Source organism: Salvelinus namaycush, chromosome 7, assembly GCF_016432855.1.
Source record: "Salvelinus namaycush isolate Seneca chromosome 7, SaNama_1.0, whole genome shotgun sequence".
In the NCBI taxonomy this organism is placed as follows: Eukaryota; Metazoa; Chordata; class Actinopteri; order Salmoniformes; family Salmonidae; genus Salvelinus; species Salvelinus namaycush.
The window spans coordinates 7,992,732-8,015,224 of record NC_052313.1 but is presented as its reverse complement, the minus strand read 5'-3'; the positions used below and the strand labels follow the sequence as shown (position 1 = coordinate 8,015,224).

General features: G+C 46.7%; 1 protein-coding gene across 1 annotated transcript in view; it reads right to left on the bottom strand.

Moving 5' to 3' along the window:
- LOC120050489 (catenin delta-2-like) overlaps positions 1 to 20,972 on the bottom strand; it is a 363,309-nt gene extending 342,337 nt beyond the window's left edge. The window contains exons 1-5 of the mRNA XM_038997076.1: positions 20,919 to 20,972; positions 20,728 to 20,779; positions 4,491 to 4,603; positions 4,263 to 4,324; positions 3,999 to 4,116 (exon numbers count right to left, since the gene is read on the bottom strand). Of these exons, the coding sequence (XP_038853004.1) occupies positions 3,999 to 4,116; positions 4,263 to 4,324; positions 4,491 to 4,603; positions 20,728 to 20,779; positions 20,919 to 20,972 (399 nt within the window). The remainder of the gene's footprint in view (positions 1 to 3,998; positions 4,117 to 4,262; positions 4,325 to 4,490; positions 4,604 to 20,727; positions 20,780 to 20,918) is intronic.
- Between the last annotated feature and the right edge of the window lie 1,521 nt (positions 20,973 to 22,493).

Genomic DNA, 22,493 nt, shown 5'->3' with positions numbered 1-22,493 from the left:
GTAACCAAAAAAAGTGTTAAACAAAACTAAATATATTTTATACTTGAGATTCTTCGAAGTAGCCACCCTTTGCCTTGATGACAGCTTTGCACACTCTTGGCATTCTCTCAACCAGCATCATGAGGTAGTCACTTGGAATGTATTTCAATTACAAGGTGTGCCTTGTTAAAAAAGTTAATTTGGGGAATTTCTTTCCTTCTTAATGCATTTGAGTCAATCAGTTGTGTTGTGACAAGGTATGGTTGGCATACAGAAGATGCCCTATTTGATAAAAGACCAAGTCCATATTATTGCAAGAACAGCTCAAATAAGGAAAGAGAAATGACAGTCCATCATTACTTTAAGACATGAAGGTCAGTCAATCCGGAAAATTTCAAGAACTTTGAAAGTACAGTCCTAAAAACCATCAAGCGCTATGATGAAACTGTCTCTCATGAAGACCGCCACAGGAAAGGAAGACACAGAGTTACCTCTGCTGCAGAGGATAAGTTCATTAGAGTTACCAGCCTCAGAAATTGCAGTCCAAATAAATGCTTCACAGAGTTCAAGTAACAGACACATCTCAACATCATCTGTTCAGAGGAGACTGTGTGAATCAGGCCTTCATGGTCAAATGGATGCAAAGAAACCCCTACTAAAGGACACCAATAAGAAGAAGAGACTTGCTTGGGCCAAGAAACACGAGCAATGGACATTAGACCTGTGAAAATCTGTCCTTTGGTCTGATGAGTCCAAATTTGAACGGATGATCTCCGCATGTGTGGTTTCCACCGTGAACCACGGAGGAGGAAGTGTGATGGTGTGGGGGTGCTTTGATGGTGACACTGTCAGTGATTCATTTAAAATGAAAGGCACACTTAACCAGCATGGTTACCACAGCATTCTGCAGCGATATGCCATCCCACCTGGTTTTGCGCTCATTGTCCTGTTTTTCAACAGGACAATGACCCAACACACCTCCAGGCTGTGTAAAGGCTATTTGACCATGAAGGTGAGTGATGGAGTGCTGCATCAGATGACCTGGCCTCCACAATCACCCGACTTCAACCCAAATGAGATGGTTTGGGATGAGTTGGACCGCAGAGTGAAGGAAAAGCAGCCAACAAGTGCTTAGCATATGTGGGAACTCCTTCAAGACTGTTAAAAAAGCATTCCAGGTGAATCTGGTTGAGAGAATGCCAAAAGTGTGCAAAACTGTCATCAAGGCAAAGGGTGGCTACTTTGAATTATCTCAAATATAAAATATATTTTGATTTGTTTAACACTTTTTCGGTTACTACATGATTCTATATGTGTTATTTCAGTTTGACGTCTTCACTATTATTCTACAATGTAGAAAATTGTCATAATAAAGAAAACCCTTTGAATGAGTAGGTGTGTCCAAACTTTTGACTGGTACTGTATCTTTATTTGTATAATTTAAGGTCATTTTTTTTGCTCTAGATTGCAGGAAATGGCGGTTACAGGTGTTATAAAATACAAACATCTGAGGCACTGCCCTCCTCTGGGCCAACCCCCACCGTTATACTCAGCAGCGCTACCTTGGTAAAATATCTCTGATTAGCTGGATGTCACAGCATTCCCTCCTGTGTCTGAGGCTACAAGAGAAAGTACAGATACTGTCACTACCGCTAGTGGTGTGTGTGTTTGTGGTCTTAGAGTGCCCTCTAGTGGTATTTGTCCTACATTTCATAATCCAGACTTCCTCCTCTCTGTCCTTGTGTCAGACTCACCTCTCTGTCCTTGTGTCAGACTCACCTCTCTGTCCTTGTGTCAGACTCACCTCTCTGTCCTTGTGTCAGACTCACCTCTCTGTCCTTGTGTCAGACTCACCTCTCTGTCCTTGTGTCAGACTCACCTCTCTGTCCTTGTGTCAGACTCACCTCTCTGTCCTTGTGTAACCTTAAAGAACCTTCAAGAAGAAAGCGTCTAAACCATCTGACCAATATGTTTTTTTGGGGGGTCAAGTTTAAGGAGCTCCTTTAGCACCTCGGACTCAGTGACCGCCTGCAGGGAGAAACTTTGTAGCGGGGCAGGGGAGAAAGAGGGAGGAGCATCGGGGCTAGTCGTATTAGAAGGGGTGGGAGATGAGGAAGTGTTGGACGAGCAAGGAGGCATGGCTGAGTCAAATAGGAATCCTGACTTAATGAAGTGGTGATTAAAGAGCTCAGCCATGTGCTCCTGGTCAGTAACAACCACAGGTTTTGGGTAGGGTCTCATATATAAGCCTATACGTATGCATGAACTACGTTGGCGTTTTGAATGAATCACCTTAGAAAGCGTTGTCCATTTCGTTACTAAGCTTTTATACTCAGTTTCAACCTGTTGTTGAACTCCTTTCCACAAAATAGATCAATCACAATGATTTGAGTTTTAAAAGCAGTATACTGTTTTGATGATTAATGTTTGATGTGATGTTTAATTGGATTCGAATTGATGTCAGAGTGGCTAGAGGAACAATAGAGCTCTGAGTACCAGGCCATTAGGACCTGATGGAGGGACAATAGAGCCCTGAGTACCAGGCCATTAGGACCTGATGTGGGGACAATAGAGCCCTAAGTACCAGGCCATTAGGACCTGATGGAGGGACAATAGAGCCCTGAGTACCAGGCCATTAGAACCTGATGGAGCAACAATAGAGCCCTAAGTACCAGGCCATTAGGACCTGATTGAGGGACAATAGAGCCCTGAGTACCAGGCCATTAGAACCTGATGGAGCAACAATAGATGCCTGAGTACCAGACCATTAGGACCTGATGGAGGGACAATAGAGCCCTGAGTACCAGGCCATTAGGACCTGATGTGGGGACAATAGAGCCCTAAGTACCAGGCCATTAGGACCTGATGGAGGGACAATAGAGCCCTGAGTACCAGGCCATTAGAACCTGATGGAGCAACAATAGAGCCCTAAGTACCAGGCCATTAGGACCTGATGGAGGGACAATAGAGCCCTGAGTACCAGGCCATTAGAACCTGATGGAGCAACAATAGATGCCTGAGTACCAGACCATTAGGACCTGATGGAGGGACAATAGAGCCCTGAGTACCAGGCCATTAGGACCTGATGGAGGGACAATAGAGCCCTGAGTACCAGGCCATTAGGACCTGATGGAGGAACAATAGAGCTCTGAGTACCAGGCCATTAAAACCTGATGGAGCAACAATAGATGCCTGAGTACCAGACCATTAGGACCTGATGGAGGGACAATAGAGCCCTGAGTACCATGCCATTAGAACCTGATGGAGGGACAATAGAGCTCTGAGTACCAGGCCATTAGGACCTGATGGAGGGACAATAGAGCCCTGAGTACCAGGCCATTAGGACCTGATGGTGGATAATAAAGACCTGAGTACCAGGCCATCAGTGACCTGACGGTCGTTAGTGAGTTGGGTACTACTAATGCAAGTTCAGAGTGCATAAGAGGAGATTACCGTGACTCAGAGGCAGTGGCGGAAAAACTACCCAAATGTCATACTTGAGTAAAAAGTAAAGATACTTTAATAGAAAATGACTCAAGTAAGTGAGTCACCCAGTAAAATACTAAAGTAAAAGTCTAAAAGTATTTGATTTTAAATGTACTTAAGTATCAAAAGTAAATGTAATTTGATATTCTTTATATTAAGGAAACCAGACGGCACAATTGTTTTTAGTTTTTATTTACGGCTAGCCAGGGACCATTTACTGTCCTGCTAAGCATTCAACATTTAACGAGGTACTTTTGGCTGTCAGGAAAAATGTATGGAGTAAAAAGTATATTATTTTCTTTTGGAATGTAGTGAAGTAAAAGTAAACGTTGTCAAATATAAATAGTAAAGTACAGATAACCCAAACAACTATTTAGGTAGTACTTTAAAGTATTTTTTCTTAAGTACTTTACACAACTGCTCAGAAGTCATGTGGAATTTTACAGCGGTCATAACTCACAGTCATCGCAACAGACCTAAGTCTGACTCAGTATCACACACGCACCTCGTTGTGGTGTTTTGGGGTTCTGTACAGTCTTCAGGCTGAAGGACATGACAGTGAGAGGTGGAGGAGGCGGGTCTTTGACCTCGGTGACAAGGTCGCTATGCAACGCCATCGCTTCCACCAACTCACTGGCTGGCTGCTCAGCTCTACAGGGGACAGGAGAGAAGGTGCGTGTTAGTGGTGTGTGTGTGCGTGGGAGGGGGTGTGAGCATATGTGTGTTTGTGTATAGGTGTATGCAGTGCGTGTTTGCGTGAGTGTCTCAGAGCGTGTGTGTAGTCAGTGTGTGTGTACATGAGCTCTTGATGTCCAGCTAGCAGGGTCCTTTGCAGGCTAGAGGTGTTGGTTCCAAACACCTGGAGAATGTCGCCCCCTTCAGGTCGGAGGTTCAGAGACGGCTATTCAGCTTGCAGGAGAAATACAATAACAATGGATACGATGGGAGTGTGTGTGTGTGTGTGTGTGTGTGTGTGTGTGTGTGTGTGTGTGTGTGTGTGTGTGTGTGTGTGTGTGTGTACTTACAGAGTATCTGACTTCCATGTATTCTGACTCTGTAGGGACGTCAGCGATCTCAAAGGCATGTAGTGGTTCTTCCTCTAAAAGTTGCATCATACTGCAGCACAGCTTGCCGGGTGCTGCGGAATGGTATGGCACGTTGGAGTGCATGACCTCATAGTATTTTACTGCCAGCCCTTGTTGCCATTAATGTTAGCTTCTCAAAGATGCTCTCTGGTGGTCAAACTAAGTTATTGAAATGACATGGAGCTGTAGGCAGGTAGCCTAGTGGTTAGAGAGTTGGGCCAGTAACCGAAAGGTTCATAAATCGACTCCCCAAGCTGACAAGGTAAAAATCTGTTGTTCTGCCACCGAACAAAGGAAGTTCCTAGACCGTCATTGTAAATAAGAATTTGTTCTTAACTGACTTGCCACGTTAAATAAACGCTAAATAAATCAAAAATAAAATAAAAGTCCTATTTTACTGTAGCTGTTTTAGCGTAACTTACTTGTTGGCATAAAGACCTCCTTCAAAATACAGTAAATAAATCATTCATTCATTTGTCCATGTCATCACACAGCATACAAGTCATCCATGTCTTTAAATACACAGTCAAGCATTTTAGTTCTAAAACTAAATAACAAAGGGAGCCTTTAATAATTAAACAATGAGTAAAACAGTAACATGTCGGCTAAAGGGATTGAATTCACAAATGCGTTTGACTGAAAACAAAATGGTAAAGCCTTTAATACAGCACCTCAAAGTTTAAAAACAGACGGATTTGTGAAATTGCTTTACCCGACATTTTGCGGTTACGTGAGGCTTGGTGATCTCAGAATCAGTAGGATATTTAACAAACACTCAAATAGGCAACAGAAGCAAGAACAGCATAAGGCTGAGTGAATCACTCATTCCTGTTCTTGCTTCAAAATAAGTTATATTATAATGCAGGTTAAAGACATTCTTTCTGATTGTCTTTAGCATGCAGTCTCTCCTCTTGCTACAGCTAATTTTGTACGAATTAAGTGAATTATAATACATTTATATATTTGCAGGGGTTGATGCATTTTTCGTTAGGGCAAATCTGGTTTGTGATATTGAGTTAGAAATGTAAAACTTTAGAGTACTTAAACATCGAATACATTGCAAGTCTGCCCTTTTTTGACCATTTGGCTCCACTTTACAATAGTACTCAAATGACTGACCGCAGCATCTATCAGTAGTCTAAACTGTGACACAAATTGAGGGATTTTTCACACCTAGTTGAGTTATTAGACTATCCTTTGGTAAATGAATGGAGGTGTGAATGTTTCAGTCAGTCTCTCTACCATCACACTAAAGTCCCGCATCGGGCAACAATGAAAACCGGCGGTCGGTCCCGCAGTTGAGAGAGAGAACTTGGGTAAATACAAGGGCGCAATTACACTTTACATGTGATTTCCGAAAAATAGGATACTTGTGCCTTTACAGACAGTGCAGCTCAAAACTGCAGATAACATAAGACCAGCTATTGTGAAAGAATAGGTGTGGATCTTGTTGATTTCCTCTATTGCGTGAAGAGGCCTAATGTCCACTTGGTAATTGTGTGGTTCCAAAGAATAAAGCGTCCCCTTCAGATAGAGGTGTATTTTCAGAGAGAAGCCAGCTGCCAGCCTGCGACCAGGCACGATGGATAAAGCCTCACCTTCAGATAGAGGTGTGGTTTCAGAGAGAAGCCAGCTGTGACCAGCACGATGGATAAAGCCTCACCTTCAGATGGAGGTGTGGTTTCAGAGAGAAGCCAGCTGTGACCAGGCACGGTGGATAAAGCCTCACCTTCAGATGGAGGTGGCTTCAGAGAGAAGCCAGCTGTGACCAGGCACGGTGGATAAAGCCTCACCTTCAGATGGAGGTGTGGTTTCAGAGAGAAGCCAGCTGCCACCAGGCACGGTGGATAAAGCCTCACCTTCAGATAGAGGTGTGGTTTCAGAGAGAAGCCAGCTGTGACCAGGCACGGTGGATAAAGCCTCACCTTCAGATGGAGGTGGCTTCAGAGAGAAGCCAGCTGTGACCAGGCACGGTGGATAAAGCCTCACCTTCAGATAGAGGTGTGGTTTTAGAGAGAAGCCAGCTGTGACCAGGCACGATGGATAAAGCCTCACCTTCAGATAGAGGTGTGGTTTCAGAGAGAAGCCAGCTGTGACCAGGCACGATGGATAAAGCCTCACCTTCAGATGGAGGTGTGGTTTCAGAGAGAAGCCAGCTGCCACCAGGCACGGTGGATAAAGCCTCACCTTCAGATGGAGGTGTGATTTCAGAGAGAAGCCAGCTGCCACCAGGCACGGTGGATAAAGCCTCACCTTCAGATGGAGGTGTGGTTTCAGAGAGAAGCCAGCTGTGACCAGGCACGGTGGATAAAGCCTCACCTTCAGATGGAGGTGTGGTTTCAGAGAGAAGCCAACTGTGACCAGGCACGGTGGATAAAGCCTCACCTTCAGATGGAGGTGTGGTTTCAGAGAGAAGCCAGCTGCCACCAGGCACGGTGGATAAAGCCTCACCTTCAGATAGAGGTGTGGTTTTAGAGAGAAGCCAGCTGTGACCAGGCACAATGGATAAAGCCTCACCTTCAGATAGAGGTGTGGTTTCAGAGAGAAGCCAGCTGTGACCAGGCACGGTGGATAAAGCCTCACCTTCAGATGGAGGTGTGGTTTCAGAGAGAAGCCAGCTGTGACCAGGCACGATGGATAAAGCCTCACCTTCAGATGGAGGTGTGGTTTCAGAGAGAAGCCAGCTGTGACCAGGCACGATGGATAAAGCCTCACCTTCAGATGGAGGTGTGGTTTCAGAGAGAAGCCAGCTGTGACCAGGCACGATGGATAAAGCCTCACCTTCAGATGGAGGTGTGGTTTCAGAGAGAAGCCAGCTGCCACCAGGCACGGTGGATAAAGCCTCACCTTCAGATGGAGGTGTGGTTTCAGAGAGAAGCCAGCTGACACCAGGCACGGTGGATAAAGCCTCACCTTCAGATGGAGGTGTGGTTTCAGAGAGAAGCCAGCTGTGACCAGGCACGGTGGATAAAGCCTCACCTTCAGATGGAGGTGACTTCAGAGAGAAGCCAGCTGTGACCAGGCACGGTGGATAAAGCCTCACCTTCAGATGGAGGTGACTTCAGAGAGAAGCCAGCTGTGACCAGGCACGGTGGATAAAGCCTCACCTTCAGATAGAGGTGTGGTTTCAGAGAGAAGCCAGCTGTGACCAGGCACGATGGATAAAGCCTCACCTTCAGATAGAGGTGTGGTTTCAGAGAGAAGCCAGCTGTGACCAGGCACGATGGATAAAGCCTCACCTTCAGATGGAGGTGTGGTTTCAGAGAGAAGCCAGCTGCCACCAGGCACGGTGGATAAAGCCTCACCTTCAGATAGAGGTGTGGTTTTAGAGAGAAGCCAGCTGTGACCAGGCACAATGGATAAAGCCTCACCTTCAGATAGAGGTGTGGTTTCAGAGAGAAGCCAGCTGTGACCAGGCACGATGGATAAAGCCTCACCTTCAGATGGAGGTGTGGTTTCAGAGAGAAGCCAGCTGTGACCAGGCACGATGGATAAAGCCTCACCTTCAGATGGAGGTGTGGTTTCAGAGAGAAGCCAGCTGTGACCAGGCACGGTGGATAAAGCCTCACCTTCAGATGGAGGTGTGGTTTCAGAGAGAAGCCAGCTGTGACCAGGCACGATGGATAAAGCCTCACCTTCAGATGGAGGTGTGGTTTCAGAGAGAAGCCAGCTGTGACCAGGCACGGTGGATAAAGCCTCACCTTCAGATGGAGGTGTGGTTTCAGAGAGAAGCCAGCTGTGACCAGGCACGATGGATAAAGCCTCACCTTCAGATGGAGGTGTGGTTTCAGAAAGAAGCCAGCTGTGACCAGGCACGATGGATAAAGCCTCACCTTCAGATGGAGGTGTGGTTTCAGAGAGAAGCCAGCTGTGACCAGGCACGATGGATAAAGCCTCACCTTCAGATAGAGGTGTGATTTCAGAGAGAAGCCAGCTGCCACCAGGCACGGTGGATAAAGCCTCACCTTCAGATGGAGGTGTGGTTTCAGAGAGAAGCCAGCTGTGACCAGGCACGATGGATAAAGCCTCACCTTCAGATGGAGGTGTGGTTTCAGAGAGAAGCCAGCTGTGACCAGGCACGGTGGATAAAGCCTCACCTTCAGATGGAGGTGTGGTTTCAGAGAGAAGCCAGCTGTGACCAGGCACGATGGATAAAGCCTCACCTTCAGATGGAGGTGTGGTTTCAGAGAGAAGCCAGCTGCCACCAGGCACGGTGGATAAAGCCTCACCTTCAGATGGAGGTGTGATTTCAGAGAGAAGCCAGCTGCCACCAGGCACGGTGGATAAAGCCTCACCTTCAGATGGAGGTGTGGTTTCAGAGAGAAGCCAGCTGTGACCAGGCACGATGGATAAAGCCTCACCTTCAGATAGAGGTGTGGTTTCAGAGAGAAGCCAGCTGTGACCAGGCACGATGGATAAAGCCTCACCTTCAGATAGAGGTGTGGTTTCAGAGAGAAGCCAGCTGTGACCAGGCACGGTGGATAAAGCCTCACCTTCAGATAGAGGTGTGGTTTTAGAGAGAAGCCAGCTGTGACCAGGCACGATGGATAAAGCCTCACCTTCAGATAGAGGTGTGGTTTCAGAGAGAAGCCAGCTGTGACCAGGCACGATGGATAAAGCCTCACCTTCAGATAGAGGTGTGGTTTCAGAGAGAAGCCAGCTGTGACCAGGCACGATGGATAAAGCCTCACCTTCAGATAGAGGTGTGGTTTCAGAGAGAAGCCAGCTGTGACCAGGCACGATGGATAAAGCCTCACCTTCAGATGGAGGTGTGGTTTCAGAGAGAAGCCAGCTGTGACCAGGCACGGTGGATAAAGCCTCACCTTCAGATAGAGGTGTGGTTTCAGAGAGAAGCCAGCTGTGACCAGGCACGGTGGATAAAGCCTCACCTTCAGATGGAGGTGTGGTTTCAGAGAGAAGCCAGCTGTGACCAGGCACGGTGGATAAAGCCTCACCTTCAGATGGAGGTGTGGTTTCAGAGAGAAGCCAGCTGTGACCAGGCACGGTGGATAAAGCCTCACCTTCAGATGGAGGTGTGGTTTCAGAGAGAAGCCAGCTGTGACCAGGCAAGGTGGATAAAGCCTCACCTTCAGATGGAGGTGTGGTTTCAGAGAGAAGCCAGCTGCCACCAGGCACAGTGGATAAAGCCTCACCTTCAGATAGAGGTGTGGTTTCAGAGAGAAGCCAGCTGTGACCAGGCACGGTGGATAAAGCCTCACCTTCAGATAGAGGTGTGGTTTCAGAGAGAAGCCAGCTGCCACCAGGCACGGTGGATAAAGCCTCACCTTCAGATAGAGGTGTGGTTTCAGAGAGAAGCCAGCTGCCACCAGGCACGGTGGATAAAGCCTCACCTTCAGATAGAGGTGTGGTTTCAGAGAGAAGCCAGCTGTGACCAGGCACGGTGGATAAAGCCTCACCTTCAGATAGAGGTGTGGTTTCAGAGAGAAGCCAGCTGTGACCAGGCACGGTGGATAAAGCCTCACCTTCAGATGGAGGTGTGATTTCAGAGAGAAGCCAGCTGCCACCAGGCACGGTGGATAAAGCCTCACCTTCAGATGGAGGTGTGGTTTCAGAGAGAAGCCAGCTGTGACCAGGCACGGTGGATAAAGCCTCACCTTCAGATGGAGGTGTGGTTTCAGAGAGAAGCCAACTGTGACCAGGCACGGTGGATAAAGCCTCACCTTCAGATGGAGGTGTGGTTTCAGAGAGAAGCCAGCTGCCACCAGGCACGGTGGATAAAGCCTCACCTTCAGATAGAGGTGTGGTTTTAGAGAGAAGCCAGCTGTGACCAGGCACAATGGATAAAGCCTCACCTTCAGATAGAGGTGTGGTTTCAGAGAGAAGCCAGCTGTGACCAGGCACGGTGGATAAAGCCTCACCTTCAGATGGAGGTGTGGTTTCAGAGAGAAGCCAGCTGTGACCAGGCACGGTGGATAAAGCCTCACCTTCAGATGGAGGTGACTTCAGAGAGAAGCCAGCTGTGACCAGGCACGGTGGATAAAGCCTCACCTTCAGATGGAGGTGACTTCAGAGAGAAGCCAGCTGTGACCAGGCACGGTGGATAAAGCCTCACCTTCAGATAGAGGTGTGGTTTCAGAGAGAAGCCAGCTGTGACCAGGCACGATGGATAAAGCCTCACCTTCAGATAGAGGTGTGGTTTCAGAGAGAAGCCAGCTGTGACCAGGCACGATGGATAAAGCCTCACCTTCAGATGGAGGTGTGGTTTCAGAGAGAAGCCAGCTGCCACCAGGCACGGTGGATAAAGCCTCACCTTCAGATAGAGGTGTGGTTTTAGAGAGAAGCCAGCTGTGACCAGGCACAATGGATAAAGCCTCACCTTCAGATAGAGGTGTGGTTTCAGAGAGAAGCCAGCTGTGACCAGGCACGATGGATAAAGCCTCACCTTCAGATGGAGGTGTGGTTTCAGAGAGAAGCCAGCTGTGACCAGGCACGATGGATAAAGCCTCACCTTCAGATGGAGGTGTGGTTTCAGAGAGAAGCCAGCTGTGACCAGGCACGGTGGATAAAGCCTCACCTTCAGATGGAGGTGTGGTTTCAGAGAGAAGCCAGCTGTGACCAGGCACGATGGATAAAGCCTCACCTTCAGATGGAGGTGTGGTTTCAGAGAGAAGCCAGCTGTGACCAGGCACGGTGGATAAAGCCTCACCTTCAGATGGAGGTGTGGTTTCAGAGAGAAGCCAGCTGTGACCAGGCACGATGGATAAAGCCTCACCTTCAGATGGAGGTGTGGTTTCAGAAAGAAGCCAGCTGTGACCAGGCACGATGGATAAAGCCTCACCTTCAGATGGAGGTGTGGTTTCAGAGAGAAGCCAGCTGTGACCAGGCACGATGGATAAAGCCTCACCTTCAGATAGAGGTGTGATTTCAGAGAGAAGCCAGCTGCCACCAGGCACGGTGGATAAAGCCTCACCTTCAGATGGAGGTGTGGTTTCAGAGAGAAGCCAGCTGTGACCAGGCACGATGGATAAAGCCTCACCTTCAGATGGAGGTGTGGTTTCAGAGAGAAGCCAGCTGTGACCAGGCACGGTGGATAAAGCCTCACCTTCAGATGGAGGTGTGGTTTCAGAGAGAAGCCAGCTGTGACCAGGCACGATGGATAAAGCCTCACCTTCAGATGGAGGTGTGGTTTCAGAGAGAAGCCAGCTGCCACCAGGCACGGTGGATAAAGCCTCACCTTCAGATGGAGGTGTGATTTCAGAGAGAAGCCAGCTGCCACCAGGCACGGTGGATAAAGCCTCACCTTCAGATGGAGGTGTGGTTTCAGAGAGAAGCCAGCTGTGACCAGGCACGATGGATAAAGCCTCACCTTCAGATAGAGGTGTGGTTTCAGAGAGAAGCCAGCTGTGACCAGGCACGATGGATAAAGCCTCACCTTCAGATAGAGGTGTGGTTTCAGAGAGAAGCCAGCTGTGACCAGGCACGGTGGATAAAGCCTCACCTTCAGATAGAGGTGTGGTTTTAGAGAGAAGCCAGCTGTGACCAGGCACGATGGATAAAGCCTCACCTTCAGATAGAGGTGTGGTTTCAGAGAGAAGCCAGCTGTGACCAGGCACGATGGATAAAGCCTCACCTTCAGATAGAGGTGTGGTTTCAGAGAGAAGCCAGCTGTGACCAGGCACGGTGGATAAAGCCTCACCTTCAGATAGAGGTGTGGTTTCAGAGAGAAGCCAGCTGTGACCAGGCACGGTGGATAAAGCCTCACCTTCAGATGGAGGTGTGGTTTCAGAGAGAAGCCAGCTGTGACCAGGCACGGTGGATAAAGCCTCACCTTCAGATAGAGGTGTGGTTTCAGAGAGAAGCCAGCTGTGACCAGGCACGGTGGATAAAGCCTCACCTTCAGATGGAGGTGTGGTTTCAGAGAGAAGCCAGCTGTGACCAGGCACGGTGGATAAAGCCTCACCTTCAGATGGAGGTGTGGTTTCAGAGAGAAGCCAGCTGTGACCAGGCACGGTGGATAAAGCCTCACCTTCAGATGGAGGTGTGGTTTCAGAGAGAAGCCAGCTGTGACCAGGCACGGTGGATAAAGCCTCACCTTCAGATGGAGGTGTGGTTTCAGAGAGAAGCCAGCTGTGACCAGGCACGGTGGATAAAGCCTCACCTTCAGATGGAGGTGTGGTTTCAGAGAGAAGCCAGCTGTGACCAGGCACGATGGATAAAGCCTCACCTTCAGATAGAGGTGTGGTTTCAGAGAGAAGCCAGCTGTGACCAGGCACGGTGGATAAAGCCTCACCTTCAGATGGAGGTGTGGTTTCAGAGAGAAGCCAGCTGTGACCAGGCACGATGGATAAAGCCTCACCTTCAGATGGAGGTGTGGTTTCAGAGAGAAGCCAGCTGTGACCAGGCACGGTGGATAAAGCCTCACCTTCAGATGGAGGTGTGGTTTCAGAGAGAAGCCAGCTGTGACCAGGCACGATGGATAAAGCCTCACCTTCAGATGGAGGTGTGGTTTCAGAGAGAAGCCAGCTGTGACCAGGCACGGTGGATAAAGCCTCACCTTCAGATGGAGGTGTGGTTTCAGAGAGAAGCCAGCTGTGACCAGGCACGGTGGATAAAGCCTCACCTTCAGATGGAGGTGTGGTTTCAGAGAGAAGCCAGCTGTGACCAGGCACGGTGGATAAAGCCTCACCTTCAGATGGAGGTGTGGTTTCAGAGAGAAGCCAGCTGTGACCAGGCACGGTGGATAAAGCCTCACCTTCAGATGGAGGTGTGGTTTCAGAGAGAAGCCAGCTGTGACCAGGCACGGTGGATAAAGCCTCACCTTCAGATGGAGGTGTGGTTTCAGAGAGAAGCCAGCTGTGACCAGGCACGGTGGATAAAGCCTCACCTTCAGATGGAGGTGTGGTTTCAGAGAGAAGCCAGCTGTGACCAGGCACAGTGGATAAAGCCTCACCTTCAGATGGAGGTGTGGTTTCAGAGAGAAGCCAGCTGTGACCAGGCACGATGGATAAAGCCTCACCTTCAGATGGAGGTGTGGTTTCAGAGAGAAGCCAGCTGTGACCAGGCACGGTGGATAAAGCCTCACCTTCAGATGGAGGTGTGGTTTCAGAGAGAAGCCAGCTGTGACCAGGCACGATGGATAAAGCCTCACCTTCAGATGGAGGTGTGGTTTCAGAGAGAAGCCAGCTGTGACCAGGCACGGTGGATAAAGCCTCACCTTCAGATGGAGGTGTGGTTTCAGAGAGAAGCCAGCTGTGACCAGGCACGGTGGATAAAGCCTCACCTTCAGATAGAGGTGTGGTTTCAGAGAGAAGCCAGCTGTGACCAGGCACGGTGGATAAAGCCTCACCTTCAGATGGAGGTGTGGTTTCAGAGAGAAGCCAGCTGTGACCAGGCACGGTGGATAAAGCCTCACCTTCAGATGGAGGTGTGGTTTCAGAGAGAAGCCAGCTGTGACCAGGCACGGTGGATAAAGCCTCACCTTCAGATGGAGGTGTGGTTTCAGAGAGAAGCCAGCTGTGACCAGGCACGGTGGATAAAGCCTCACCTTCAGATGGAGGTGTGGTTTCAGAGAGAAGCCAGCTGTGACCAGGCACGGTGGATAAAGCCTCACCTTCAGATGGAGGTGTGGTTTCAGAGAGAAGCCAGCTGTGACCAGGCACGGTGGATAAAGCCTCACCTTCAGATGGAGGTGTGGTTTCAGAGAGAAGCCAGCTGTGACCAGGCACGGTGGATAAAGCCTCACCTTCAGATGGAGGTGTGGTTTCAGAGAGAAGCCTGCTGTGACCAGGCACAGTGGATAAAGCCTCACCTTCAGATGGAGGTGTGGTTTCAGAGAGAAGCCAGCTGTGACCAGGCACGATGGATAAAGCCTCACCTTCAGATGGAGGTGTGGTTTCAGAGAGAAGCCAGCTGTGACCAGGCACGGTGGATAAAGCCTCACCTTCAGATGGAGGTGTGGTTTCAGAGAGAAGCCAGCTGTGACCAGGCACGATGGATAAAGCCTCACCTTCAGATGGAGGTGTGGTTTCAGAGAGAAGCCAGCTGTGACCAGGCACGATGGATAAAGCCTCACCTTCAGATGGAGGTGTGGTTTCAGAGAGAAGCCAGCTGTGACCAGGCACAGTGGATAAAGCCTCACCTTCAGATGGAGGTGTGGTTTCAGAGAGAAGCCAGCTGTGACCAGGCACAGTGGATAAAGCCTCACCTTCAGATAGAGGTGTGGTTTCAGAGAGAAGCCAGCTGTGACCAGGCACGGTGGATAAAGCCTCACCTTCAGATGGAGGTGTGGTTTCAGAGAGAAGCCAGCTGTGACCAGGCACGGTGGATAGCATCCTATTCCTGCACAGCAATTTGAAGAAATCCAGTGATGAATGGACTGTTTTTTAAGTTAATGTTTTAGTATATTTGTTGTCTAATATTAGAAGTCTCTTTAAAGCGATTTGAGTTGTCAATGTCCAGCATGGCATTGTGGGAAAAAAATAATTCATGGCATGGCTTCTTTTTGGCAAAATGTTAAATAAACATGCAGACAAATTAAATAATGCAGGAAAAGAGGAATTCTTCATTAGGTTATAATAATAAATGCCTTCTGAGAATGTTATAAAGTCCAACAGTTATGTGAGGGGTTAGAAATGTGGCTGTCAGAAGTATTACAATGGCAATTAACTTTTAATCTGTCTGTCTGCATATTTCAAGACATGGCATACGGGTGCAGTGAGATACCCTACGGGTTGGACGATAGTTCTTGTCAAACAACAGAAACAAAATGGTGCAGTTTGAGTGTGATGGGGTGTGAGCAGGTGGGTCTGGACTGCTGTAATGTATTTTCCGTTTGTATGTGTATGTTTTGTATCGTCTAAAAATATATATATTTTTAAATCGTACAAAAAAAAGTTCTAAAGATGACAAGCTTGCAACACGCATCTGATTATTCATTATGAACAGCATTTATTTGATTTATTTTGATTACATTCTTCATTGTAAACACAATGTTACAAATAATTTAACACAGATTAATTTGGTCAAAACATTTATTTGAAAGAATACCCAGCTTTATACTGACAAATATAGCATTATGCTGCAAAATAGCCTACTAAACAGGCCAAGCATAAACATATATATTAAATTGCCTAAATAAACTAGAATATTTCATAAATAAACATAGTAGCTCAGCTCACCTTTTTTTCCCCTCTCTATCCTCGCTGGACTCTCTTTCATTCAGTTTCTTCTACACATCAGCAAAGAACTCTGTTTCAGAAACTCACTTTCTATAGAGGGACTATCACTCCTTCACACTGTGGTAAATAAAGACAGTTTGTTATTTAGAATGATATATTGAAGCAACATCTCAAGACATCAGTCAGGAAGTTAGTCGCAAATGGGTCTTCCAAATGGACAATGACCCCAAGCATACTTCCAAGTTGTGGCAAAATGGCATAAGGACAACAAAGTTAAGGTATTGGAGTGGCCATCACAAAGCCCTGACCTCAATCCTATAGAAAATTTGTGGGCAGAACTGAAAAAGTGTGTGCGAACAAGGAGGCCTACAAACCTGACTCAGTTACACCAGCTGTCAGGAGGAATAGGCCAAAATTCACCCAAATTATTGTGGGAAGATTGTGGAAGGCTCCCCAAAACGTTTGACCCAAGATAAACATTTTAAAGGCAATGCTACCAAATACTAATTGAGTGTATGTCAATTTCTGACCCACTGGGAATGTGATGAAAGAAATAAAAGCTGAAATAAATCAATCTCTCTACTACTTTTCTGACATTTCACATTCTTAAAATAAAGTGATGATCTTAACTGACCGATGACAGAGAATTTTTACTTGAATGTCAGGAATTGTGAAAAAATGAGTTTAAATGTATCTGGCTAAGGTGTATGTAAACTTACGACTTAAACTGTACGTACGGTCACTGTGGGGACGTCGTCGTCGATGCACTTATTGATGAATGATGTGGTGTACTCCTCAATGCCATCGCAGGAATCCCGGAACATATTCCAGTCTGTGCTAGCAAAACAGTCCTGTAGCTTAGCATCTGCTTCATCTGACCACTTTTTTATTGATCTAGTCACTGGTGCGTCCTGCTTTAATTTTTGCTTGTAAGCAGGAATCGGGATGGAATTATGGTCAAATTTGCCAAATGGAGGGCAAGGGAGAGCTTTGTACGCGTCTCTGTGTGTGGAGTAAAGGTGGTCCAGTTTTTTCCCCCTCTGGTTGCACATTTAACATGTTGACAGAAATTTGGTAAAACAGATTTAAGTTTCCCTGCATTAAAGTCCCCGGCTACTCGGAGCACCGCCTCTGGGTGAGCGTTTTCTTGTTTGCTTATGGCGGAATACAGCTCATTCAATGCTGTCTTAGTGCCAGCCTCTGACTGTGGTGATATGTAAACAGCTACGAAAAATACAGATGAAAACTCTCTCGGTAGGTAGTGTCGTCTATAGCTTATCATGAGATACTCTACCTCAGGCGAGCAATAGCTCGAGACTTCCTTAGATATCGTGCACCAGCTGTTATTTACAAAAATACAAAAAATTACCAGACGCCGCTGTTCTATCCTGCCGGTACAGCGTATAACCAGCCAGCTGTATGTTGATAGTGTCGTCGTTCAGCCACGACTCCATGAAGCATAAGATATTACAGTTTTGAATGACCCGTTGGTAGTTTAATCTTCTGCGTAGGTCATCTATTTTATTGTCCAAAGATTGCACGTTTGCTAGCAGAATGGAAGGAAGTGGTGTTTTATTCGATCGCCTACGGAATCTCAGAAGGGAGCCCCTCCTCTAATCCCTTTTTCTCTGCCTCCTCTTCACGCAAATCACGGGGATCTGGTCCTGTTCCCGTTTCAGAGAAAGCAGTATATTGTTCGCGTCGGCCTCGTCAGACTCGTTAAAGGAAAAAAAATATTCTGCCAGTCCGTGAGTAATCAAAGGATTCTGCCAGTCCGTGGTGAGTAATCAAAGGATTCTGCCAGTCCGTGGTGAGTAATCAAAGGATTCTACCAGTCCGTTGTGAGTAATCAAAGGATTCTGCCAGTCCGTGGTGAGTAATCAAAGGATTCTGCCAGTCCGTGGTGAGTAATCAAAGGATTCTGCCAGTCCGTGGTGAGTAATCGCAGTCCTGATGTCCAGAAGTTATTTTCGGTCATAAGAGAGGTATATGGTGGAAACTCCCAACCATCCTTGCACCAATCCAATGTGAAGGCCAAAAAGATCATCAAGGACAACCACCCGAGCCACTGCGTGTTCACCCCACTATCATCCAGAACGCGAGGTCAGTACAGGTGCATCAAAGCTGGGATCGAGAGACTGAAAAACAGCTTCTATCTCAAGGCCATCAGACTGTTAAACAGCCATCACTAACATTGAGTGGCTGCTGCCAACATACTGACTCAAATCTCTAGCCACTTTAATAATAAAAAATTTGATGTAATAAATATATCACTAGTCACTTTAAACAATGCCACTTCATATGTTTACATACCCTACATTACTCATCTCAGATGTATATGCTGTACTCTATACACTCTACTGGATCTTGCCTATGCCGATTGGCCATCGCTCATCCATTTATTTATATGTACTTATTCATTCCTTTACACTTGTAGTTAAGGTAGTTGTGAAATTGTTAGATATTACTGCACGGTCGGAACTAGAAGCACAAGCATTTCGCTACACTCACATTAACATGTGCATGTGACCAATAAAATGTGATGCTTGTCAACGCATTAGGGAGAGTGAATAAGTGCACACTTCTGGGTGAAGGGAACAGAATCGGAAAGCTGCATGTGTCTAAGACCCATCAAAAAAAAAAAAAATCAACAAAAAAAAAATCAGTAGAGCGTTCACTGGTAACCTTTCCTTAATACGTTCAACTGGGCTGGTTTGGGTCAGTTGACAGCTGAATATCAATAGTGTAAAATGTCATAAAAAGTTGGCCATTTTGAAGTAAATGATCATGTGTCAGGAAACTCGGGTGTTCGCGGGGCAGGAAGTACATGGTCCTCTCGATGTTCTTCACCGACACACGTGGGCCTTGGCCGACTGTTACGCACACCTCTAGGAAGAGGGAACGCAACACCCTGCTACAATTCAACTCCCCGTGGAGTGAAAGAGGTATGGGACTGTAGGTGCGAGTAAGGATGACAAAGGCAGAGAGAGTGGTACCGTTTACAAGGAATTTATTCCGTCACACGGTAATTTGGGGAAAATGGGGCTGGACGGAACCAAAGCAAAAAAAGTAAATATCAAAGCCCCCTCTCCTACCATACCTGCCTACCCGCTACTTACCTAACTAGCACCACCTGGTGCGCTAACCAAAATACAGGGGATGGTCCGCCCAGGTCTTAACCAGTGTGCATAGACAGAGTATATGTATGCCCGTGGGCCTCTTGCCTAAGCACTCCCAAGGTGCCTTCCCCTTCCCCCCTGGGAACAAAAACAGAATAACACAAACAAAGTCAATAATCAAAACACTGCATCCTACTTACACACACAGGACACACTCATTAGCTCTCTCTCTCAACAACAACCAACACACTCATCATTTCTCTTCAGAGCAACAGAACACTGGCTATATAGCTGGAAAAGGAGTCTAATGGGATACAGCTGTATCCTGACGAGAGTGCGGGGTCAGCTCCAATTAGCAATGAGACCGACCAATCAGCTGCTTGGGGGAATTTCAGGAAGCCATCCTGAAACACACACATACAAAACCACAACACAGAAACTGGGGAACGTAACACCGACTCAATCCACATCTTAACTGACGTTTTCAGCCACATATCAGTTTAGGAACTGACTTGGTTGGCTCTAATGGTCTACGGCAGGGGTTCTTAAACTTTTTCAGAATGGGACCCAAATTAGAAATTGTGTTTTCCTGGGACCCAAGCGTAGGAAAATATGCAACTATACATAAATATAGGTACATTTCATTGCCCTTATGCATAAAACAAATGCAATATAGACAAAAACAAAAGATGAAATATCCATATAAATATATATTAATGTTTATTTTCCCCCATTAAAAACACTCTTACAGATCTGTCTAGGTTGGACCTGTTGCTGCTAAAATACAAGAAATAATTTATTCTAAACTGGAATAAACAGATTGATCACATCACACAGATGTAGACCAACAAGCATGTCTATATTCTGGGCTCTGTTTTAGACAGTACAACACTGAGGTCATGCTCAGCCTTAAACTTTTTCTGTACTTGTTTTTTAAGTACGTCAGAGTTGAGAACCCTGACTCACATCGGTATGTGGTGCCAAACTGGATCAGAACATCTACTGCTTTCTCAGTCAGGCAGGAGACTGCTTCCTGCAAGGTCGGATTGGTGTTTGGTGTATTGGTGTTTCATGACGATTGAGCTCAGTCAGAACTTGTTGCTAGCATGAGTCCATTTGATGACAGCGGTAGTGATGGCGAGTGGGAATGACAAGTCAGCAGCAGACAGCGCATCATCTTCTGCTGAACCACAGCGCTGCATTGTGTGTGTCGCGGAGTGATCTTCAAGAAAACTGCAGAAAAAAAGATCTGGTAAACCACGAAGCACACAGGCATCTCCCTCTCATACTCGCGCAGCTGCCAAACTGAGCAGAGAGCGCAGATGCACTTGGCCAAATCAATTTCAGTAATTAATGAAATAATTATAAATTTCCTCTGACACGTCACAACCCACCGTTAACATGTCCGCGACCGATCCATACTTTAAGAACGGCTGGTCTACGGTAGTGTTGCACGGTATACCGAAACGTTTATACATTTTCGATAGTAGAACATGAAAAACGATTTGGTGCTAGAATGTGTTACTTTCGGTACTTCTGTAAAATGTGTCTCACGGATCAAGTCTGTCTGGCTGGCTGGATAACTGACTGAGTGTGTGACTGATAAGCAGAAAGGGTCTGGAGGTGTTTTACACTAACTCACCATCAATGATCCAGTCATCGTCCTGCCTCTGTAACAGTTTAACTTTAGTCCGTCCCCTCGCCCCGACCCGGGCGCGAACCAGGGACCCTCTGTAAACATCAACAACTGACACCCACGAAGCATCGTTACCCATCGCTCCACAAAAGCCGCGGCCCTTGCAGAGCAAGGGGAACCACTACTTCTAGGTTTCAGAGCAAGTGACGTAACCGACTGAAAGGCTGCTAGCTCGCACCACCGCTAACTAGCTAGCCATTTCACATCCGTTACACCTCTCTCACCATCCGAGAGTTCCTCGTCCGCCTCGTCATACACACTGGTCAAATCCGCCACCTAGACAGCACACACATCAAAACAAGGCTATAACACACACTAGACAACTTGGTCACTAAACACACAGATTAAAAAGGGGCGAAACTGTTAACACTCCTGTCAGAACAGGGCTTGGACAACGAACACACACGACTCTCACCTCGTATTTGACCTTCTCTCCCTTGGCTCTCTTGAGCTGCCAGACCACAGTCATTCCCTGAAAGCACGTTCAAGGCAGGCAAGTGACTATCTGCTTTTAGCAACGCGGGTGTATTTACATACACTAGCGTTACTTCCTATTGTATTGGGTTGCACAAGAACAGTCTGTGGGAAGCCAGAAGTTAAATAAAATGAAAATAAATAAAACAATCCGTTGGTCATTATGACAGGAGAATTTGAGACAATATCTAAAGTAACATATTATACTGAACAAAAATATAAAACGCAACATGTAAAGTGTTGGTCCCATGTTTCATGAGCTGAAATAAAAAGATCCCAGAAATGTTCAATACTCACAAAAACCTTCTCTCTCCAACTTTGTGCAGAAATCTGTTTACATACCTGTTAGTTAGCATTTCTACTTTGCCAAGATAATCCATCCACCTGACAGGTGTGGCATAACAAGAAGTTGATTAAACAGCCTGATCATTACACAGGTGCACCTTGTGCTAGGGACAATACAAGGCCACTCCAAAATGTGCAGTTTTGTCAAACAACACAATGCCACAGATGTCTCAAGTTGAGGGAGCGTGCAATTGGCATGTTGACTGCAGGAATGTCCACCAGAGCTGTTGCAAGAATGTAATGTTAATTTCTCTACCATAAGCCACCACCAATGTCATTTTAGAGAATATGGCAGTACATCCAACCGGCCTTACAACCGCAGCCATGTGTAACCACCAGCCCAGGACCTCCGCATCAGACTTCTTCACCTGCAGGATCGTCTGAGACCAGCCACTCTGACAGCTGATGAAACCGAGGAGTATTTCTGTCCATAATAAAGCCCTTTTGTGGGGAAAAACAAATTTTTATTGGCTGGGCCTGGATCCCCAGTGGATGGGCCTTGCTCCCAAGTGGTTGGGCCTATGCCCTCCCAGACCCACGCCCCTGCCCAGTCATGTGAAATCCAAATTAGGGCCTAATGAATTTATTTCAATTAACTGATTTCCTTATATGAACTGTAACTCAGTAAAATCATTGTGTTTATATTTTTGTTCAGTATATTAAAGAGACTTTCCAAACGTGGGTCTGTTGTAAGCAGAGGAAGTTTGGAAAGTGTTTAATAATGCATTTCTTTAGATATTGTCTCAAATTCACCCTGTCATAACGACCAACCGTCATGCCCACTGGCACAGTAAGTTGAAAAGGAACTTGGGGAGGCTCCAAGATGGCAGCTTGAACGCCCGCTTCCTACCGAGCTCTGCATACCAACTTTTGAAAGATAGTGAAAAGTGTATTATTTTGGACTACCAAACTAATACTTTGCTTGCTAAAAACACCAGGTTATTGATGGTTTAAGATTATATTTTCCAAAATGTCACAGCGCGCTGACAGAAAGAGAAATCTTATGGCTAACTCCTCAGCTAGCAATGCTCAGGCTTCATCCAATGTCGTTACACAGGAGGCAAATGCTTTGATTGACAACTGCACAACTATACTGGTCTGACAGACTCTATGACACTTAACGTGTCAGACGAGGATTTTCCTTCTTTGCCTATAACCCCAAGCAAACCTC